Source organism: Miniopterus natalensis, chromosome 1 (genome assembly GCF_054644295.1).
Source record: "Miniopterus natalensis isolate mMinNat1 chromosome 1, mMinNat1.hap1, whole genome shotgun sequence".
Classification (NCBI taxonomy): Eukaryota; Metazoa; Chordata; class Mammalia; order Chiroptera; family Miniopteridae; genus Miniopterus; species Miniopterus natalensis.
The window spans coordinates 47177141-47193791 of record NC_142081.1 but is presented as its reverse complement, the minus strand read 5'-3'; the positions used below and the strand labels follow the sequence as shown (position 1 = coordinate 47193791).

General features: G+C 42.8%; 1 protein-coding gene across 1 annotated transcript in view; it reads left to right on the top strand.

Annotated features, from left to right (window-relative positions):
- Positions 1–3353, top strand: part of MYZAP (myocardial zonula adherens protein) — an 83741-nt gene extending 80388 nt beyond the window's left edge. Inside the window, exon 13 of the mRNA XM_087821254.1 lies at positions 2393–3353. Coding sequence (XP_087677380.1) covers positions 2393–2492 — 100 coding nt within the window. The 3' untranslated portion in view covers positions 2493–3353. The remainder of the gene's footprint in view (positions 1–2392) is intronic.
- The last annotated feature ends 13298 nt before the right edge of the window (positions 3354–16651 follow it).

Here is a 16651-nt window from a genome sequence, read left to right as displayed (position 1 = left end):
TGGAGGGCACAGCGTGAGAACAGCAGAGAGGTGCGCAGCAGCGCAGGGAATGATGAGGATTGCGTGCTGGTTTCCAAGGCCAGCCAAGAGGTAAAACAGGAGATGGGGGACGACCTTTAGACCAGGCAGAGGAGCTGGACTTCACCCAGGAAGTAATGGGATGACTTTTGGAGAGTTTTAACAACAGTGATATGCTCTGATTGTCTTTTTAGGAAGATGTCCTTGATAGCAAAATGGATAGTGAATTCGGGGAGGGGGAAGTCTTTGCCAACATTGGAGTCAGGGAGACCATTTAGGATACTATTCCAATATTCAAAGATAAATTATGAAGAGTCTGAACTAAGGCAGTGGCAGAGGGAATAGAGAAGAGAGATGGCAAAACAGTCAGGTAGGAGGTAGATTCCATACCACTTGGCGAGTAATTGGACATAGGAAGTTAGGGGAAAGGGAGTTAGCTTTATGTGTCATATACACAGTTGGTCACTGCAACAGTCAGGATAAAGAATGTAGCTGCTGTAACAAACAACTTAGAGATCTTGGGGGGTGAGCACAGTAAAGATTGATTTCTTACCACAGTCCAAGGCAGGTTAGCATGGGCTTTGCTCCACACAGTCATTCAGGAACCCAGGAGTCTCCAATCTAGTGACTCTGCCTGGGCTTTGGAATGTTCCTGGGTCCTCCACTGTATCTTCTGCATGAAAGGAAAGAGAGAACTCATAGAGAATTATGTAGAATTATGTAGAAGGTTTTTACACTTGACTATTGAATAAAGCAGGAATTAGGGACACCAACCCACACACAGTAAAAAATCTGAGTGTTAACAAGTAGGCCCTTAGGTTACATGGATTTCCAACCGCAGACTGAAAATACCATTGACCCTTGAAGAACACGGGTATGAACTATGTGGGCCCACTTATATGCAGATTGAAAAATCTGTGTAATCCTCATATGAGTGGACTTGCGCAGTTCAAACCCATGTTCTTCAAGGGTCAACTGCAAATGATTTCTGCTCATTTAGTCACATGGCCCACTGGATTGTAAGGGAGGCTGGGAAATATAGTTGTATTATGTATCCAGGAGGAAAAAATGAAATATGTCTCTATCTTTGTCACTAAATCCTATTAATTCTACTTCCCAAATATCTCCCTAACTTTTCCTTGCTCCTTTACCTCCAGTGCTGTTAGAATTCATTCTCTAGATCACCTCCTACATAGCAAAAATCTCCTAACTAACCTTCTGCCTCCAGACTGACCCCTCAGTGGCCAACCCACAGCAGTACCAAGGTATCTTGCTGGAATAAAAATGTGAGCATATCATTCCCTCCAACCCCCTTAAAAGCCTTTAGCGATTCCCTGTCCCCTTCTGAACTCCCTAGCAGAGTACAAAGGGCCCTTCTCCACTGTGTCTCGTCTTTGGCCACTTTCCATCATAAAGCCTTTGCTCCAGCTGAACCAAGTGTGGCTCCTTTCCACACCTGCGGCCTTTGTGTTCACCCTTCTTTGCCTTGGCGCACACAGTTTCTTCTGCCTGGAATTCCCATCTCCTCCTTGCCCACTTGAGGAATGCCTGAGAATCCTTCAAGATTCACCTTCCCTGTGCAAATTTCCAGATGCCCTCCTATTGACGCTAGCTTGTTCTGCCCTCAGTTTGCCCATAATATATTAATTGTATTTCTCAGTGTTCTTGCTGGAAGGGAATATTGAAGAGACTTAAATGAAAAGGGACTATTTGTAAAGATTTGGGCAGCTTTAAGGGAAATAAATAAGGGACAGTGGCAGAGTCTGGACCTGAAGAGGCAGGGGTGAAAGCTGGTGGAAGAGACAGAGGGTAGGACTGTACCTGTGGTCTTTGCCAGAGAAGTATAGCCAACTGCCACCTGCCACCTGGCTGGGAGGGAACAAATGTCCTGACCTTTCTGGCCTTCTGTTTTCTCATCTCCTACTACTACTCAAAACCAACTGGAAGCTAAAGGGTGAGGGAGACCACTGATGCTGGCCTTCAGGGCAGCTTCCCAGGGCTCAGAGTGAGGGGAGAAGGGGAAGAGTAGATCTGAATGGGCCAGTGGAGACTATCCAGCACAGCTCTTTGTGTCTCTATTATAGTAGAGCCCAATACATCATATTAAAAATCTTTATATATATCTTTTCCCCACCAAATTATGAGTTCCTTCAGTGCATGTTTTATATTTTTCTGAATCATCGATGCCTTGCACGTGCTAAACCTTTAAAATTTGCTACAAATAATGGTCCCTTTTGCAACATTTAAATGAAATATTCAACTGCATTATTATAGTCTATTTTAAGTGTTGAAAAGCCATTTCCTACAGTTGACTGACCCAAGAGCATAGAGAGTTTTGCTTCATCTCCCTGACCTGCCTTTTCTCGTTTCTCAGAGAAGCAAATCGGACCCGTGAAGTCTCTGCCATGCCTTCCAGGAGCTATGCCCCGTACGCCCGGGTCCTGGAGTTAACCATGAAGAAGACTGTGACTTAGGCGCTCAGGGCCGTGCACCCTTCAGATGGACAGATGCCCTGGAAGCCGCAGCCTGAAGCCTGGGAAGGGCGCCTGTGGCTTCTTCATATACGCAGGTTAAGCCAGAATGGAAATTGCTGCGGTTCTGATCCATTTCTTAACCCGTGAAGGGAAGTGGAGGCGGAGGGGGAGGGCAGGAGAGAGGTTTACAGGGTCCTGTTTCAGACGCCGAAGCAGCAGCGCCGCTGTCCTGGGCCGTCGCCGGTTTCCCGTGCGCGCTGACGTCCTGTCAGAAGAATTCCCTCACAATTTATTTTGTTTCACAAGACTTCAGTTGGGAGGAAGAAGGGCATTCGTTTGAAATTTCATGTTATTCACGCCAGGACCATTTGTTACCGCATGAAGGTTTTGTTTACCCATAAAGTATTAGAGGCAGCGCTCTCCGCTACAGAGAGGCCTGTCCGCGGGGCCTGGCTGCCCGGGCTTGTCCCTGGGAGGGAGGGCGTCCAGCGCGGGGGCTGTCTCCTCGCGGGGCCCAGGCTGTGCGCAGGGTTGCGGGCACCACTGGAGATGGTCCTCGTGTGGGCAGGCACGCTTCATTCCAAATTGCTGATCCCTTGGTTTCCTTTGTGCCTTATGCCTCTGTGGAGCCAGCTGAAATCACTGTATTTATTCAACCTGTGATTTTTTTTTTTTCTCTTTTTCTTTCTCACTTTAACTGAAAGAGAATTTTGTATGTTGTGGAAATTTAATCATTTCAAGTTTTCAGTATTGATCGGTGTTTTTGTTAAACGAATGAGTAATTTGTTCATGCATGCTCTACTTTGATATTATAATAACCGGTGTCACATAAGTTTAATAAATGCCATATATTTTGTTCTACTGATGCTGTCTCTGTGTTTCACCCATGACCGTGTACAAGGGGTAGAGAGTGGAATCAGACTCTGGAGTGAGTGTCAAGGTCAGGGCACGGTGATCTTTCAATCAGCATAATCCATAGAAGCATTTATATACCATAAGATAGGGTGTGTGTGTGTGTGTATGTGTGTGTATTTTTAAACTCTGAAATTTAACTAGTTAACTCTCCTCTGAAAAGAATAAGATAAAATACAAAAGTTATAAAATACAAAAGTAGTTTTTACTTTAAAAAGTCACCCTTCCTTTTGTCCAATCCCCTCTGCCCTTACTTCCCCACTTCAAAAAAAGAAAGCACCAAAGAAACCACGCAAAGCAACTCAGTTGGGTAAATTCCCATGAGCCGGGATAGTATAAAAAGGAAAATGTGTATTTTGAAGCCAAACTTGTGTTTAAATTATGATTGTAGGACCTTGGGCAAGTCATCAAAGCTCTCTGAATGTCAGTTTCGTCTTTTAAGAACCCAAAAAATCACACCTACCTGGTAGGGTGATGGGAGTGCCAAATGAGGTGTTCGTGCAGAGGCAGGGGCCAAGTGAGCACTGAGCGCAGGAGTGATTGCTTCATTCTGCACGTTTGTTTCAAGGCTCTGCTGCCTCCTGGTTCCTCTCACTCATGGGGGTGTTCTAGCAGTGAGAAACCAGGCCCTGGGCAAACCCCAAAAAAGAAGCGTTTGGACAAAGGGAACAGGAATGAGAAGCTGGACTCAGAGTGGCAGAGGGTCCCTAGGCCTCTAGAGAAGCTGGTCTGGAAGCTATTTCTAAATGAAATGCAATGGCATAAAGAATGTCAGTTTCAATGGGAGCAAGGCAGAAATGAAAGCTGATCCGTGGGCACCACCACATCCCCTCCTCTCTCTTTCCTAAAACAAGAAGGAAAAAAAGGGAAAAATTTAGTGAGTAATTTTATATTCAAAGAATACCATGGCTCATTCTAAAGCATTAAAGGTGGTCTCTATCTGAGGCTTTTTAAAATTTTTTATTCTCACCCAAGTATATGTTTATTGATTTTTTTTAGAGAGAGAGAAACATCAATTGGCTGCCCCCTGTATGTGTCCCAGCAGGGGATTGAACTCACAATCTGGAGTCTGTTGCGCTTAGTCACTTAGTGTGTGCCTTGGGCAGGTCACAGAATCCCTTCAAGCCCCTGTAAAATGGGGACAGTGACGGTCTTTCCTAACTGCGGTTGGTGTGGAGATTAAGCAAGTTAATATCTGTGAAGTTCTTAGACTAGTGCTTGGTGTACAGTAAGCACTCAATAAATGCTGCCTATTATCATTATATATTTTTGTGACTACTTTTATTTATTATGATAATTATATATATCTACACCACTGTTTCTTATCATTAGTTGGATTCCATTTTACTGATGTTCTATGATTCACTCGACCCATTCCGTATTGTTGGAATTTTGAAGATTATCGTTACTCCTTTTGAACAATTCTGATGAACCATCTCTTTACACTTGCCTAATTATTTTCTCAGGATAAATTCCTAGAAAAGGAATTGCTGGGTCAAAAGTTATGTGCTTTTAAGTCTTTTGGTGCACATGGTCCAATTTGGCCTTTGGAAATTTGAATCCATTGAAATGCTCACCAACAGGATGAGAGTGTGGTTTCCTGACCCCTTGGCCAACATTGGGAATGAGAAATGAAGGAGTGTATAAAGTTGCTTGTTTTGGGCAGACATGCACATACCCCAAACAGGCAGTGAAAAAAGTTCCTTCAGGATATTGCCTTTGGATACCTGACCTCAGGGACTGCAGGTGTGATCTGCAGGCCTGTAGGTGTCCCCATGGCCCAGTGAGTGCCTGGGCAGCTGACAGGAAACAAGACTGGGCTCAGAAGGAGCAGGTGTCTCCCAGGATCCTGGAATCAGAGAGGGCCTGCTGCTTGGTGAGCCAGAGCAAGAGCCAGCCACAAGACAGAAATTTTAGGCTATGTGCCTAAAATGGGGTTTGAATCTGAGTGAAACTGCCCCAGAGGGCAGATTTCAGAGCTAGACAGGGAGAGAACAACATTTGGGAAGTGCCTGGAGTTGGGTGATGTGACATGGTCCCCCATTAGATGGCACACTAACGAAGGATGACCCTGAGCTGGTCTGTATGTCTACTCTTGGCACCCATTTTCTCCCCAGCAAAGGCTGTCTGTCTGCTCTAGAAACTTCAGGGTGGTGCTCAGGGCAAGGGGTGGGGAGCTCAGGCTATATCAGACCATGGTGCTTTCTTGACATCCAGAGTTGGAGGCCCAGTTCAGGTCAACCAGCACATGCTAGGTGCTGCCTGCCAGGTGCTGCCTGCCAGGTGCTTCCTGTCAGGTTCTAGGAAAACAAAGGTCACCTCAAGACCCTGTCATCTCCAAAACCTGTCCCAATGTGTCGGGCTCCTCCTGACCTTTGGCTGCCTCTGTATCCTAGGGATACCCATTCTCTGCCCCCTCTTTTCTACTCTTTCAGCTAATGATTGATCCTCATATCCATTTTCTGTCTCTCCAGTGATGTAAGGGCCTTGGGGGGTTTCCCATAAAGGACACACATAATTTGGAGAGGATCATTCCAAACCTCGATGAGCATGAAGAAATCTACAAAGGAGAAGGAATCCAGAAAGTGCCCTGGCTGGGGGAAGTAAAGGAGACCACGATTGCTGAGATAGCACAGCATACATGCACTGAATCTCTACAAATGGCTCTGTGTGGAAAATGTCACCACCATTTTGTAGATAAGGCAATTGAAACTCAAAGAGCTGAAACTCAACTCAAAGCCTTTCTGACTGCAGAACACAGGTAGGAAGCCTGGAGTTGGTCCCTGGGCTGCCACTGAATCGCAATACCTACCCCCTTGGTCAAGTCACTTCAGCTCTCTGAAGCTCAGTGCCCCAGCAAGCAGCTTTGCCTAGGAAGTAAATGGAATTGCACCCCTTCTCCCTCACATAGACCCACATAGCCTTGCTGTGCACGTCACACGAAACAGCATGGAAACATTTTCCAGCACCTTATCAGAAGCATGCCAATAATCAATACCTGCTATTACTACTAGTAATTGCTGGGAAGGAGGTGTTGCACCATGAATATTTGCAAACCCAAGGATTCCCTCTTATTGGACACATATTAGAGACTTGGGTTGTGCAGAAGGAAAGTATGGGGGAAATGTGGCTGGTGGCTGGATAAAAGGGAGATTAAATAGTCTCCTTTTCCTCATATACAAATTTGAGAATAACTCATTTGACTTTGTCAGGGAAGGAAAAGACCATCAGGGAGGCTGGAAATGCATTTCTGGAAAGAGAGACCAGGGGCAAAGAGTCTAGAGATAGATGCTGCTAAATTTGGGGGTAATTTGATTGGGCAGGATTAGATGACTAATTCATGATGAGAAGTATAAATGAAAGAAGTTTTTTCAGATATGGATATGCAATTGTTTTAGCACCATTTGTTGAAAAGTCTACCCGTTTTCCACGGAACTGCCCTTGTCCCATTGTAGAAAGTCAATTGGCCGTACAGGCGTGATTCAATTTCTGTACTCTATTTTGTTCTATTGATAAAGTTGCCTATCTTGACACCAATACCCCACTGTCTTGATTACTGCAGCTTTATCATAAGCCAGGGGAGTCTCCTACTTGGCTCTTCTCCTTCAAAGCCGTTTTGGCTATTCTAGGTCCTTTGCATTTCCATATGGATTTTACAGTCTGTCAGTTTCCACAAAAGGGCTGCTGGGATTTTGAGTGAGATGGCACTGAATAGATAGGTCACCAAGGAGAACACCAAGACCTTGCTGTGAGTGTCAGGCCAGCTCGTAGCAGCTCCATGGCCTTGCTGGCAGTACTAGGTCCGCTCCTGAAATCAGGAGCTACTCCTCTGTTCTTCAGTTGGGAAGGTACCAGGTAAAAACTTCCATAATGTATTTTGATAAAGGTACAGTATAATCTTTGTGGAATTCCGAACAAAATTTATAAGAAACATTAATGTGTGCCCAAGGGCCATAAAACTGATGTAATTTGGATGCAATAAAATATAAATAAATGGCAAACAGTTCTTGGGGGTTTTCTCTTAATTTTTCAATACATACTTTCGAGTTTTAACATACAGCATTTACAGCATTCACCTTCCTGAATTAGGGGTGGGAAGGGGGGGTTGAGAAATAATTAGTAGGCAATTTTTTGGCCCTGGGACTTTTCTTGTAAATGTTTTCTTTGGCAGCCTTACTCTTGAGAACAGGAAGTTACTCTCTTGTTACAGATTTAAGACTTTTCTGAGCCAAATAACAGAAAGCTGGATTAGTTCTGAAATGAAGGGGGGAAAAAAACAACAACTCTAGGCTCTTGCTGCAGATTAATGACATCTTGCAAATATTTTAATTCTCCCCTTTCCTCTTAACTCGCCACCTCCTAAACAAAACACATTTGGCCAGAAAAAAACTTAACTGGTCACTTTGTGGCCCAACCCTGAAATAAGAGGTCTTTATTATACCCTCAATTTATTTAAACATTTTTGGGGGGCTGAAGGGAATGAAATTAAGGGTCATCTCAAGTTAACCTTTTTTCCTTACAAAATCTCCAATATGAATTTAGAGTAGAAAATGTTGTTGTAAAGATGCTAATATGTCCGCACTGATCATAAAAATCTGTAATTTTCTTTGACCTTTAAAAATGGCTTTTGTTATAGATAAAAATGTTATATCAAGCTTTGTAAACAATGCCTATGTTTTGTTTGAGATGCTCACAAACAGTTCTTTAGGAATTGTTCAAAATAATAGGATGCTTTGACTAGAGAACTTACTAGTCTGAACTATAAAATAAGAAAACTGGTCCCCATCTACCACTGAAGAAAGGCAGTTCTTTTTTTAAAAAATACGTCTTTATTGATTTCAGAGAGAGGAAGGGAGAGGGGGAGAGAGAGAAACATCAATGATGAGAGAATCATTGATCAGCTGCCTCCTGCACGCCCCCTACTGGGGATCGAGCCGGCAGCCTGGGCATGTGCCCTGACCAGGAATCAAACTGTGCTCCTGGATCCTAGGTCAATGCTCAACTGCTGAGCCACGCCACACTGTTCTTTTGAATTAAAATTCAGTTTTTACACTTGATTCCAGGGGGGAAAAACAAAAATAAAAACAAAACCCTGTAGTATCAATAAAGTTTATAATATGAGGGAATATTAAATCTATGACTTATCTGAGAAACATCTGTGGGGATTCTTAAAACGCAGAAGTCTTAGGAAGAAATTGAGATTTAGAAGTAAAGAACACTTTCCGTAACCAGTATATATCTTCTGCTAGTGATGTAGGAAGTTTTTGTGGTATAAATAGTAGCCTCTCAGGAAAAGAAAGAGTTGGGCAAAAGTTTTCATTTATACTTGCACCACATTCCCAAACCCCAATGCCCTGGTGCCCAGGAAGCCGGCAGAAAGGTGGGGAGGGTCTGGAATAGGATAATGAAGGCTGAGTGGCTGGAGGGAGGCAGACGCTCACCCAGATTGAAGTACATGCCCATCTTAAAGTCACTCGAATTCATAATTTTGCACTGCTTTTCTTTTTGTGAGTTATAAAGAAAATACTTATTTCTTCCAACCACCTTTTCCTCCAGCCTGCTTGAAACGATGTTCCTCCCACATCATTAATTACAGTTTGCTTGTCTTCTGCTATTTTGACAACTTCAGTTTTTTAAAAACCCTATAAACAATCTTAAATTACTCTGAGCTGTCATCCATTAGATATAAAAATTAAATTAAGCCCAAGAATTCTAGGTGATGGAAAACATTATCCAGTCTCATAAGATATGGGCAACTGTGGGAGTCGAGCAGAGGTTGATAAAGCCTGAAACATCATCAGTGTTGGATGAGTATTTATTTAAAGGGAGCTACCTGCTTCCTGGTTTACCACATACCAAATATTTCTTCTCAACATTTATGAGCTTAAATAGATGCAGATGTTGCCAAAGAATGTATTATAACATTAATCATCCTAGAATCATATAATTTAAGTGTTGAAAGGCATCTTGGAGTCTGTCTGGTTCAATATCCTCATTTTAAACAGGAGGAAACTGAGGCCCAGAAAAGTTAATTGGCCACAAAGTTAGTGGTATGCAAACCCCTTTCCCCCAAAAAACATAGCTGGGGGTTGACGGATATCACCAGCACCCCTTCATTTTCTGGTCTGGAACACCATTATTGCCCTTTGCACTACGCCTGGCTGTTCTCTCCTCCATACTTCTGGGAAGAAAATCAAGAAGGACTCTTTTTCTGAAGAATTCCTCTGACTATATGTTATGGGGACCCTTGCTTGTCCTTTCCTATTTCTCCTAGCTGAGGCTTTTCAGAGCTTTGGTGGTTTTTCATGCAAGGCAGGGAGTTAAAGGGGACTAGACACTTGATTCTGGCCAGGTCTAGTGAGAGGAGACGAGTAGTCAGTTTTCTCTAGCTTCATCCTGCTGCTGATCACCAGTTTCTTTATTTCATGGCCTCTGATGTACATCATACTCCAAAAGGTGAGATGTGTGGTGTGCTGACATTGTCCCAGAGACCAGGTTCTTCTTTCCCTGCACCAAAGGCACAACTCCTCCCTCCCTCCCTGATGAAATTGGAAAGGAAAGGAAATCATGAAATCTCACCCTTTAGCGACTTTGCAAATTGCCTCTCTTGCTCTCTTTTTCTGTTTTCTGACAAATGTACGTGAAAGCATCTTTCCTCAAACACAAAAGTATAGGCATATTTATCTGAGAGTATTTTATTAATGAAATAATTCTTATAACCAGACTTGTGATATACAATGTCCTGGATATCTTATGAAAAATCTTAGATGAAGCCCATTTACATATAGAAGGCTCTGCTTTCTAGTATGGAATTTGAACCAATTCTAAGTCGGTTTTGACATCCTTCCATTTTGCCTGCCCTACATATTTTCCAAATCCTGGCAAGAAAGTATTCTGGGGTCTTGCTGCTATCCTAAACTCACTGCTGTAATACTCTCTCTGGTCTATCTTCCTCTCTGATTGCTCAAAATTAATTCCATTTTCTCCCTTTCCCACCTATCAAATTTCACTCTTCTAGTGTAAGTTATTACCTCAGCTAGGCTTTTGTGAGAAAGCCATTTGGGACAAATTCACACTCATGTGTAAATGACTGATAGGCCACAGCCCTGCTAGAAGGATCTGTGGTCTCAAAGGAAGATCCTTGTTGGCCAAATCATCTTATTGGTGGAATTTCAGCCAATATGTCAAAGGGAAGTGAAATAAATCAAGGGGAGAAGATAGTTTAAATCTTGTTCAAGATTCTGTCTCCTAAACTGAGAGGAGGAGCCTCAGCTACAATGTCTGTATCACCTGTACCAAAGATATGTGTGATCTTTCACGGACTTTTTTTTCCTGGCTTGTGAGTTTATTCATATGAAAAATCATAGGACCTGGCCCGTGTGGCTCAGTTGGTTGAGTGTCATCCATGCACTGAAAGGTTGCTGGTTCGATTCCCGGTCAGGGCACATGCCTGGGTTTTGGGCTCAGTCCCCAGTGGGGGGCGTGCAGGAGGCAGCGGATGGATGCTTCCTTCTCGCATTGATGTTTCTCTCTCTTCTTCTCCCTTCCTCTCTCTCTAAAAATCAATCACAATTTTTAAAAAGCATAGAGATGTTATTTAATCACAGTCACATATCTAATTTAAAAATAAAATAACATGTAATTTTAGAGAATCAAACATTTAATACTTTTTTTTTCTTCTAAATGATCTCTTCCCACACTATCAAAAAGATCACAAAACACTGCGTTGGCCTGAAATGGGAGATTTGACACCAAACCACCACCACGTGAAAGTCTGAAGAGGAAAAAAATTCTCTCCCTTCAACTTGAACCTTATTTGGCTGGGATTTTCTCACCAGTCTTCCTATTTTTTTTTCCATGGGCAACTGCCCTCTTGATTAATCCCATTTCCCTCAGTCTTAGTTTTTCCAAGCAGCTGAGCAAACAAAGACGTAGGCGGCCATTTTCACGCGCTTCCTCCCCCCAGCCCTCTGGGATGGGCCGTCTGTCCATCCTGTTCATAAACCCGCTGCCTGAATGTGCTTGGAGAAAGCTGCAAGGCTCTTCTGTCAGGATTAATTTTACTAGGCCACAGCCTGTCAGCTGGGAACCACAGCTCCGGTAAATGGCTTTAAATTACTATTTGCTGATAAAGAGGGAGATAGGAGCTGAAGATTTGGTCCCTCATTTCAAACAGTTTGGATAACTAATGCAAGAATTTACTTTTAGTGTGGAGTACACGCTCTTTACAGCCTAAGCCCTTGGGTAGCTGAGGAAAACCTTTTGTTGCAGTGGGATTGCAGTGAAATACAAAGAGGGGAAATGTGGCATTTTGTAGAAGTATAGAGTTTTAGGGCTGGAAGGGAAATGAAGAATTTATCTGTGAATTCCTCAGCACAAAGCTGCCTACGAAGCTTTGTTTCTGATCCCTGTGCAGAGAAACATTATCCCTCTTACTGCCCCTTCCACTTTGTCTCCCTCTTTTTCCTTTTCTTGCCCCATTTTTTATACCTAGTTCCAGCTCCCTGTTACCTCCCTTACTTTCTCTTCCCTAACTGGCCAGGGCTCCTCAGTTACTGTGTAGTTCTGGGCTGAGGGACAGACAGAAGAGGCAGCAGGGCAAGACCGACCCATAGATGGAGGGGTCAGCAGGTCCCAGCACGTGTCTCTCCCTCTGTGACATGGGCATAGTCCTCAGCGCTCTACTGAGAAAGCATTTTGGGGAGTGACTGGGAGGAGGTTTGGTAAATGGTATGCAGATGTCAACTATTATTGTTCAATAAAGTCTTAGGTTTACCATTCTTTATTAATTTTTTATTAGCCATGGCTGCTATGGTTTGTTTGAAAGTTCAGCATGTTCCATTCCCAAATGGATGCTTAAAAAACAACAACAGGAAAGAAAATAGAATTTCCTTTGAATTTGTTTGTGACCCTCGGTTCCCATCTCTGCTCCACGTGCTGAGCACATAGCAGGGGGCAGAGCAAAAACTAGCCTTCCCTCTCCTGGTCAACTCTCTCACCCTGAGGTCCAGGCATCAATCAAGCCTTGATTTTCCTAACAGATTAATGCTATTGGACTCTGTAAAATGAATCTCTCATTTTGAGGAATTGGTTCATGTGATTATCACCTCAAGGTAGGCCAGCAGGCTGGAGACCCAGGGAAGAACCACTGTTACAGTTCCAGTCTGAAGGGTATCTGCTGGTAGAATTCCTTCTTGCTCAGGGGAAGTCAGTCTTTGTTCTGGCAAAGGCTTAATTGATTGGACGAGGCCCACTCACATTATGGAGGGCAATCTGCTTTACTTGCAGTCTACTGATTTGAATGTTAATCTCAACCAAAAAATACCTTCACAGAAACATCTAGAATAATGTTTGACCAAATATCTGGGCACTGTGACGTAGGCAAGTCAACACATAAAATTAACCATCACAGGCTCTTTTGTTGGTGATCACTGTTTCTAATGACCTTGTCTGATTTCCATATCTGACTATCCACTCCTTTAAATTCTCTTTTGGGTCTAACCTCCCACTAACCATCATTCTGCTGCCCAAGTTCCTGCCACTTGGCAGGTGGTGGGTTAAATATTTTATTTATACTTGCCTCACAAACCGCTGCCACGATGGCCACATAAGCACTGCCACTATGGTCAGTTCTAGGCAGAGAGACTGGGCATGCTTCTGCCTGGCCCCTTGCAGTACCCCCCACCCACCTTCCATTACTCCCAACGTGATGGCAAGACCATCTCTGTGTGCTGAAAGGCCCAACAAGTGTGGAATTGAACACTTACAGTCTCTGCTACATTGATATTGGTGTTTTCCATGTCAGTATTTCAAGTGAAGGAAGCAAAATTAGGTTTAAGCAAAAAAAACTATCTGACAGCAGAGGAACAGGGCAGCTTTGGCTACAGGTAGGGAGATCTTTTAGGAGCTATTATAGTAGTTCACTCAAGGGCTTGGACAGAGACAATGGAGGCAGCGATGGGTGTATGGGGAGGTGCTGAAAGGTTGGCAAGAGGGAGAGTATACAGAGACGAAGGTGTTTAGGCTGCAGGATTTCATGATCAGTTGGGTTGAGGGAAAAAGAATAGGTATGAAAACCCAGTTTCTGGTTAGGGCAACTAGGTGAATGGCAATGCCATTAAACAGTGGGAATTTTAAAAGGAAGAGTGGGTTGGAGGAGGAAAATATAAGTTCAGTTTTGGACAAGTAGAACCTAAGAAATCATTGGGAGAGCCAGGTGGTCAGGCCCTTACCCTGATTCTAATTTTAGTCCCAGAACAAAAACTCCAGAGTTGAGAATCCTGGAAAAATAGGTAACAAAATTTTTATGGTAGGAGAGAATTTCAAAGAGAAAGTGGTCAATAGGGTCAGATGCAGCGAGGAGGAAAAAGACTAAAAACTGCTCCTTGGTGCAGAGAGTATAGCTAAGGCTCTGAGGTAGCTAATCTCTGAAAAAGGAAGAGGGGCACTTTTAACAACTTTATTGGGGGTATAACTGACACGCTGTACACTGGACATACTTTAAGTGTACAGTGAGCTAAGTTGTGACTCATCAAAACAATAAACATTCCCATCATCCCAAAAAGTTTCCTCCTGCCCCTTGGTAATCCTTCCTTCCAGCCTTTCCCTGCCACCCCTCATTCCTAGGCAACCACTGACCTGCTTTCAGTCACTACAGATTAGTTTGCATTTTTTAGAATTTTATATCAATGGAATCATACAGTATGTACTTTTTTTTTTTTTTTTTTTCTGGCTTCTTTCACTGAGTATCACTGAGATGCACCGAAGTTGCATTTACTATAGTATTCAATCATTTGGGCACACCATGATTTATCATTCACCCAGTGATGGACACTGAGTTCTTTCCAATTTGGGGCTATTCCAAATGAAGTTGCTATCAACTTTTATGTACAAGTATTCGTATGGACATACTTTCATTTCTCCTGGGCAAAAACCTAGCTGAGGAATGGCTGGGTCATATGGCAGCTTTTAAGAAACTACCAAACTGTTTTCAAAAGTGGCTGTGCTGCTTTGCATTCACATTAGCAGTGTACTAAGACTTCTACTTGCTGCACATCCTCTCCAACACTTGGTATGGTCAGTCTAATTTCAGACGTTGTGATAGTTGTGTAGTAGGATCTCACTGTTTCTAATTTGCATTTTCCTAATGGCTAATAACATTGGTCCCCTCTTGTGTACTTTTATATGTACATCTTTGGTGAAATGTCTGTTTAAATGTTTTATAATCTAATTGAAGTGACACTCCATCACTTTTACCACTTGTATCCCTTTGACCATATTATCTTTGTTAGAAGCACATCAGTAAGTCCAGCCCATATTCAGTGGGAGGGGATTACACCAGGGCAGGACTGGTGGGGTTATCGTAGAGGCTGCCAGTGACAGATGGCTTCCCTTTTCTTTTGGAATAAAATTTAATCTCCATATCCTTGTCTACAAAGGCCTGCAACATCTAGCCCTGTCCTTTTATTTGTTTGCTATTTGGACATGCTGAGCTCTTCTTCCTTATAGAGCCTTAGTAGTTGCTCTTCTCTCTACTTGGGATGCTTTTATGTCAGATTTTTCCATGGCTAATTGCTTCTTGTCATTCAGCTCTCAGCTTATAAATTACCTCCTAAGAAAAACCAACCTCAGTCACTCCTTATCACATCACCTGATTAAATCTCTGTTTGGCATTTATACTATCTGACAGAACGCAAGTTTGAGTGTGGCAGGAAACTTATCTCATTCATCATTATATATGCAAAACCTAGAACTAGAAAGTTTGTGTATGGGTGTTGTTACGAATTCAGATATTTATTATGACATCTTGAAGTCCTAAGCCAGATTGTATAAAAGATTCCATCCCATGCCACAGAAAATATCTCCACAGTCATTATGGTTAATACTTACATAAAAAGCTTAAACTTGTATATATGAATGGGGCATTTCATTAAGAGGAAGAGATATATGGTGGAAAGGCAGAAAGAAAAATGAGAGGGAAATTGAATCAATATGCATTAGGGAGACAGAAAGTACAAACATAGCCCCTTACAGAATTTCCTGACTTTACAATTTTATTAGAAAGGATAAAGAAATCACCATGCATAACACAACTGGAGAAGTATAACATGCTTCATGTAGTGAGGTTCTGACTCAACTAAGTGCTGTAGTTATGCTCAAAAGAGAGAAGTTTGGGTTGTAATAATCTAGGGAGGAGGTGAAACTTGAGCTAAGATTTATAATGGGCTAGGGGAAAAGGGACAGCCTTTCACAAGAGTGAAACAGCTGGCGGCAAAATTCTGAGGCTTGACAGAAAGGTATCCTTGCCTTGAGCACACCTGTGGTCCAGGGTCAGAAGAAGGGGTTCACTACTGTGGAGTAATAAAGGCCTCAGCTGCAGCCCAGGCAGAAGATGAAGGAGGTTTTGGATTAGCTTGCCTGGGGACAACTACTTGAACTAAGGGTTTTACTCAAGTATTTCTTATTTAGCTAGGACAAGAGCAGGCTATTAAAGTCCTTGAAAGCAGGCTTATGTTGAGAATTTGATACATCAGTTAATCTGATCAGAATGCACGAGTGTGGGAGGACACAGAAGTGGCTTCAACTATGCTCCCCAGAGTAGCTTCAGATTTTACCTAGTGCTTCTGATTAGGAGGGAATTGCTGTGTTTATTGTAGCACCTTACATAGGATTGAGAAAGTTAAAATTTCCGTTTCAAAAAGTTGAGAGGCCGTGTTGGAAATTATGGGGGCGTTCAACCCTCCCAATTGATATTTATTGTGATTCTTGCATACTTTCTACTCTTTCCTTTGGGGTATAGCTCTGGTAGCTGAACTATAAAGATAGGGTAAGGGCGTGCAGGAGGCAGCGATCGATGACGACTCTCATCACTGTTTCAGCTCTCTCTCCCTCTCCCTTCCTCTCTCTGAAATCAATAAAGATATATTAAAAAAAAAAAAAAAGGCAGGGTAAGAACTAGCTTATTATGCTGCCTTCCTTTTTTCAACAGCCTTAAAACAAAACAAAACACCTTTCAGCAATTCTAAACATTTTGGAAATAGGCATAAAGCGAAGAGGATTTTCAAATTGGTGTTGTAGAAAGAGCAGCTGGTCATCTGAGTTTGAAAGCACACTGGAATATTTACTTTGGTGTTTGCGTCTGTTTTTCTATAGGCCAAACCTGAAATCGTCAGAGAGAGGCTCTCAAGCCAGACACGCAATGCCAGAGGCAGGGCCGCAAATGGTCCACATGCCAGAGTCCCATTAAG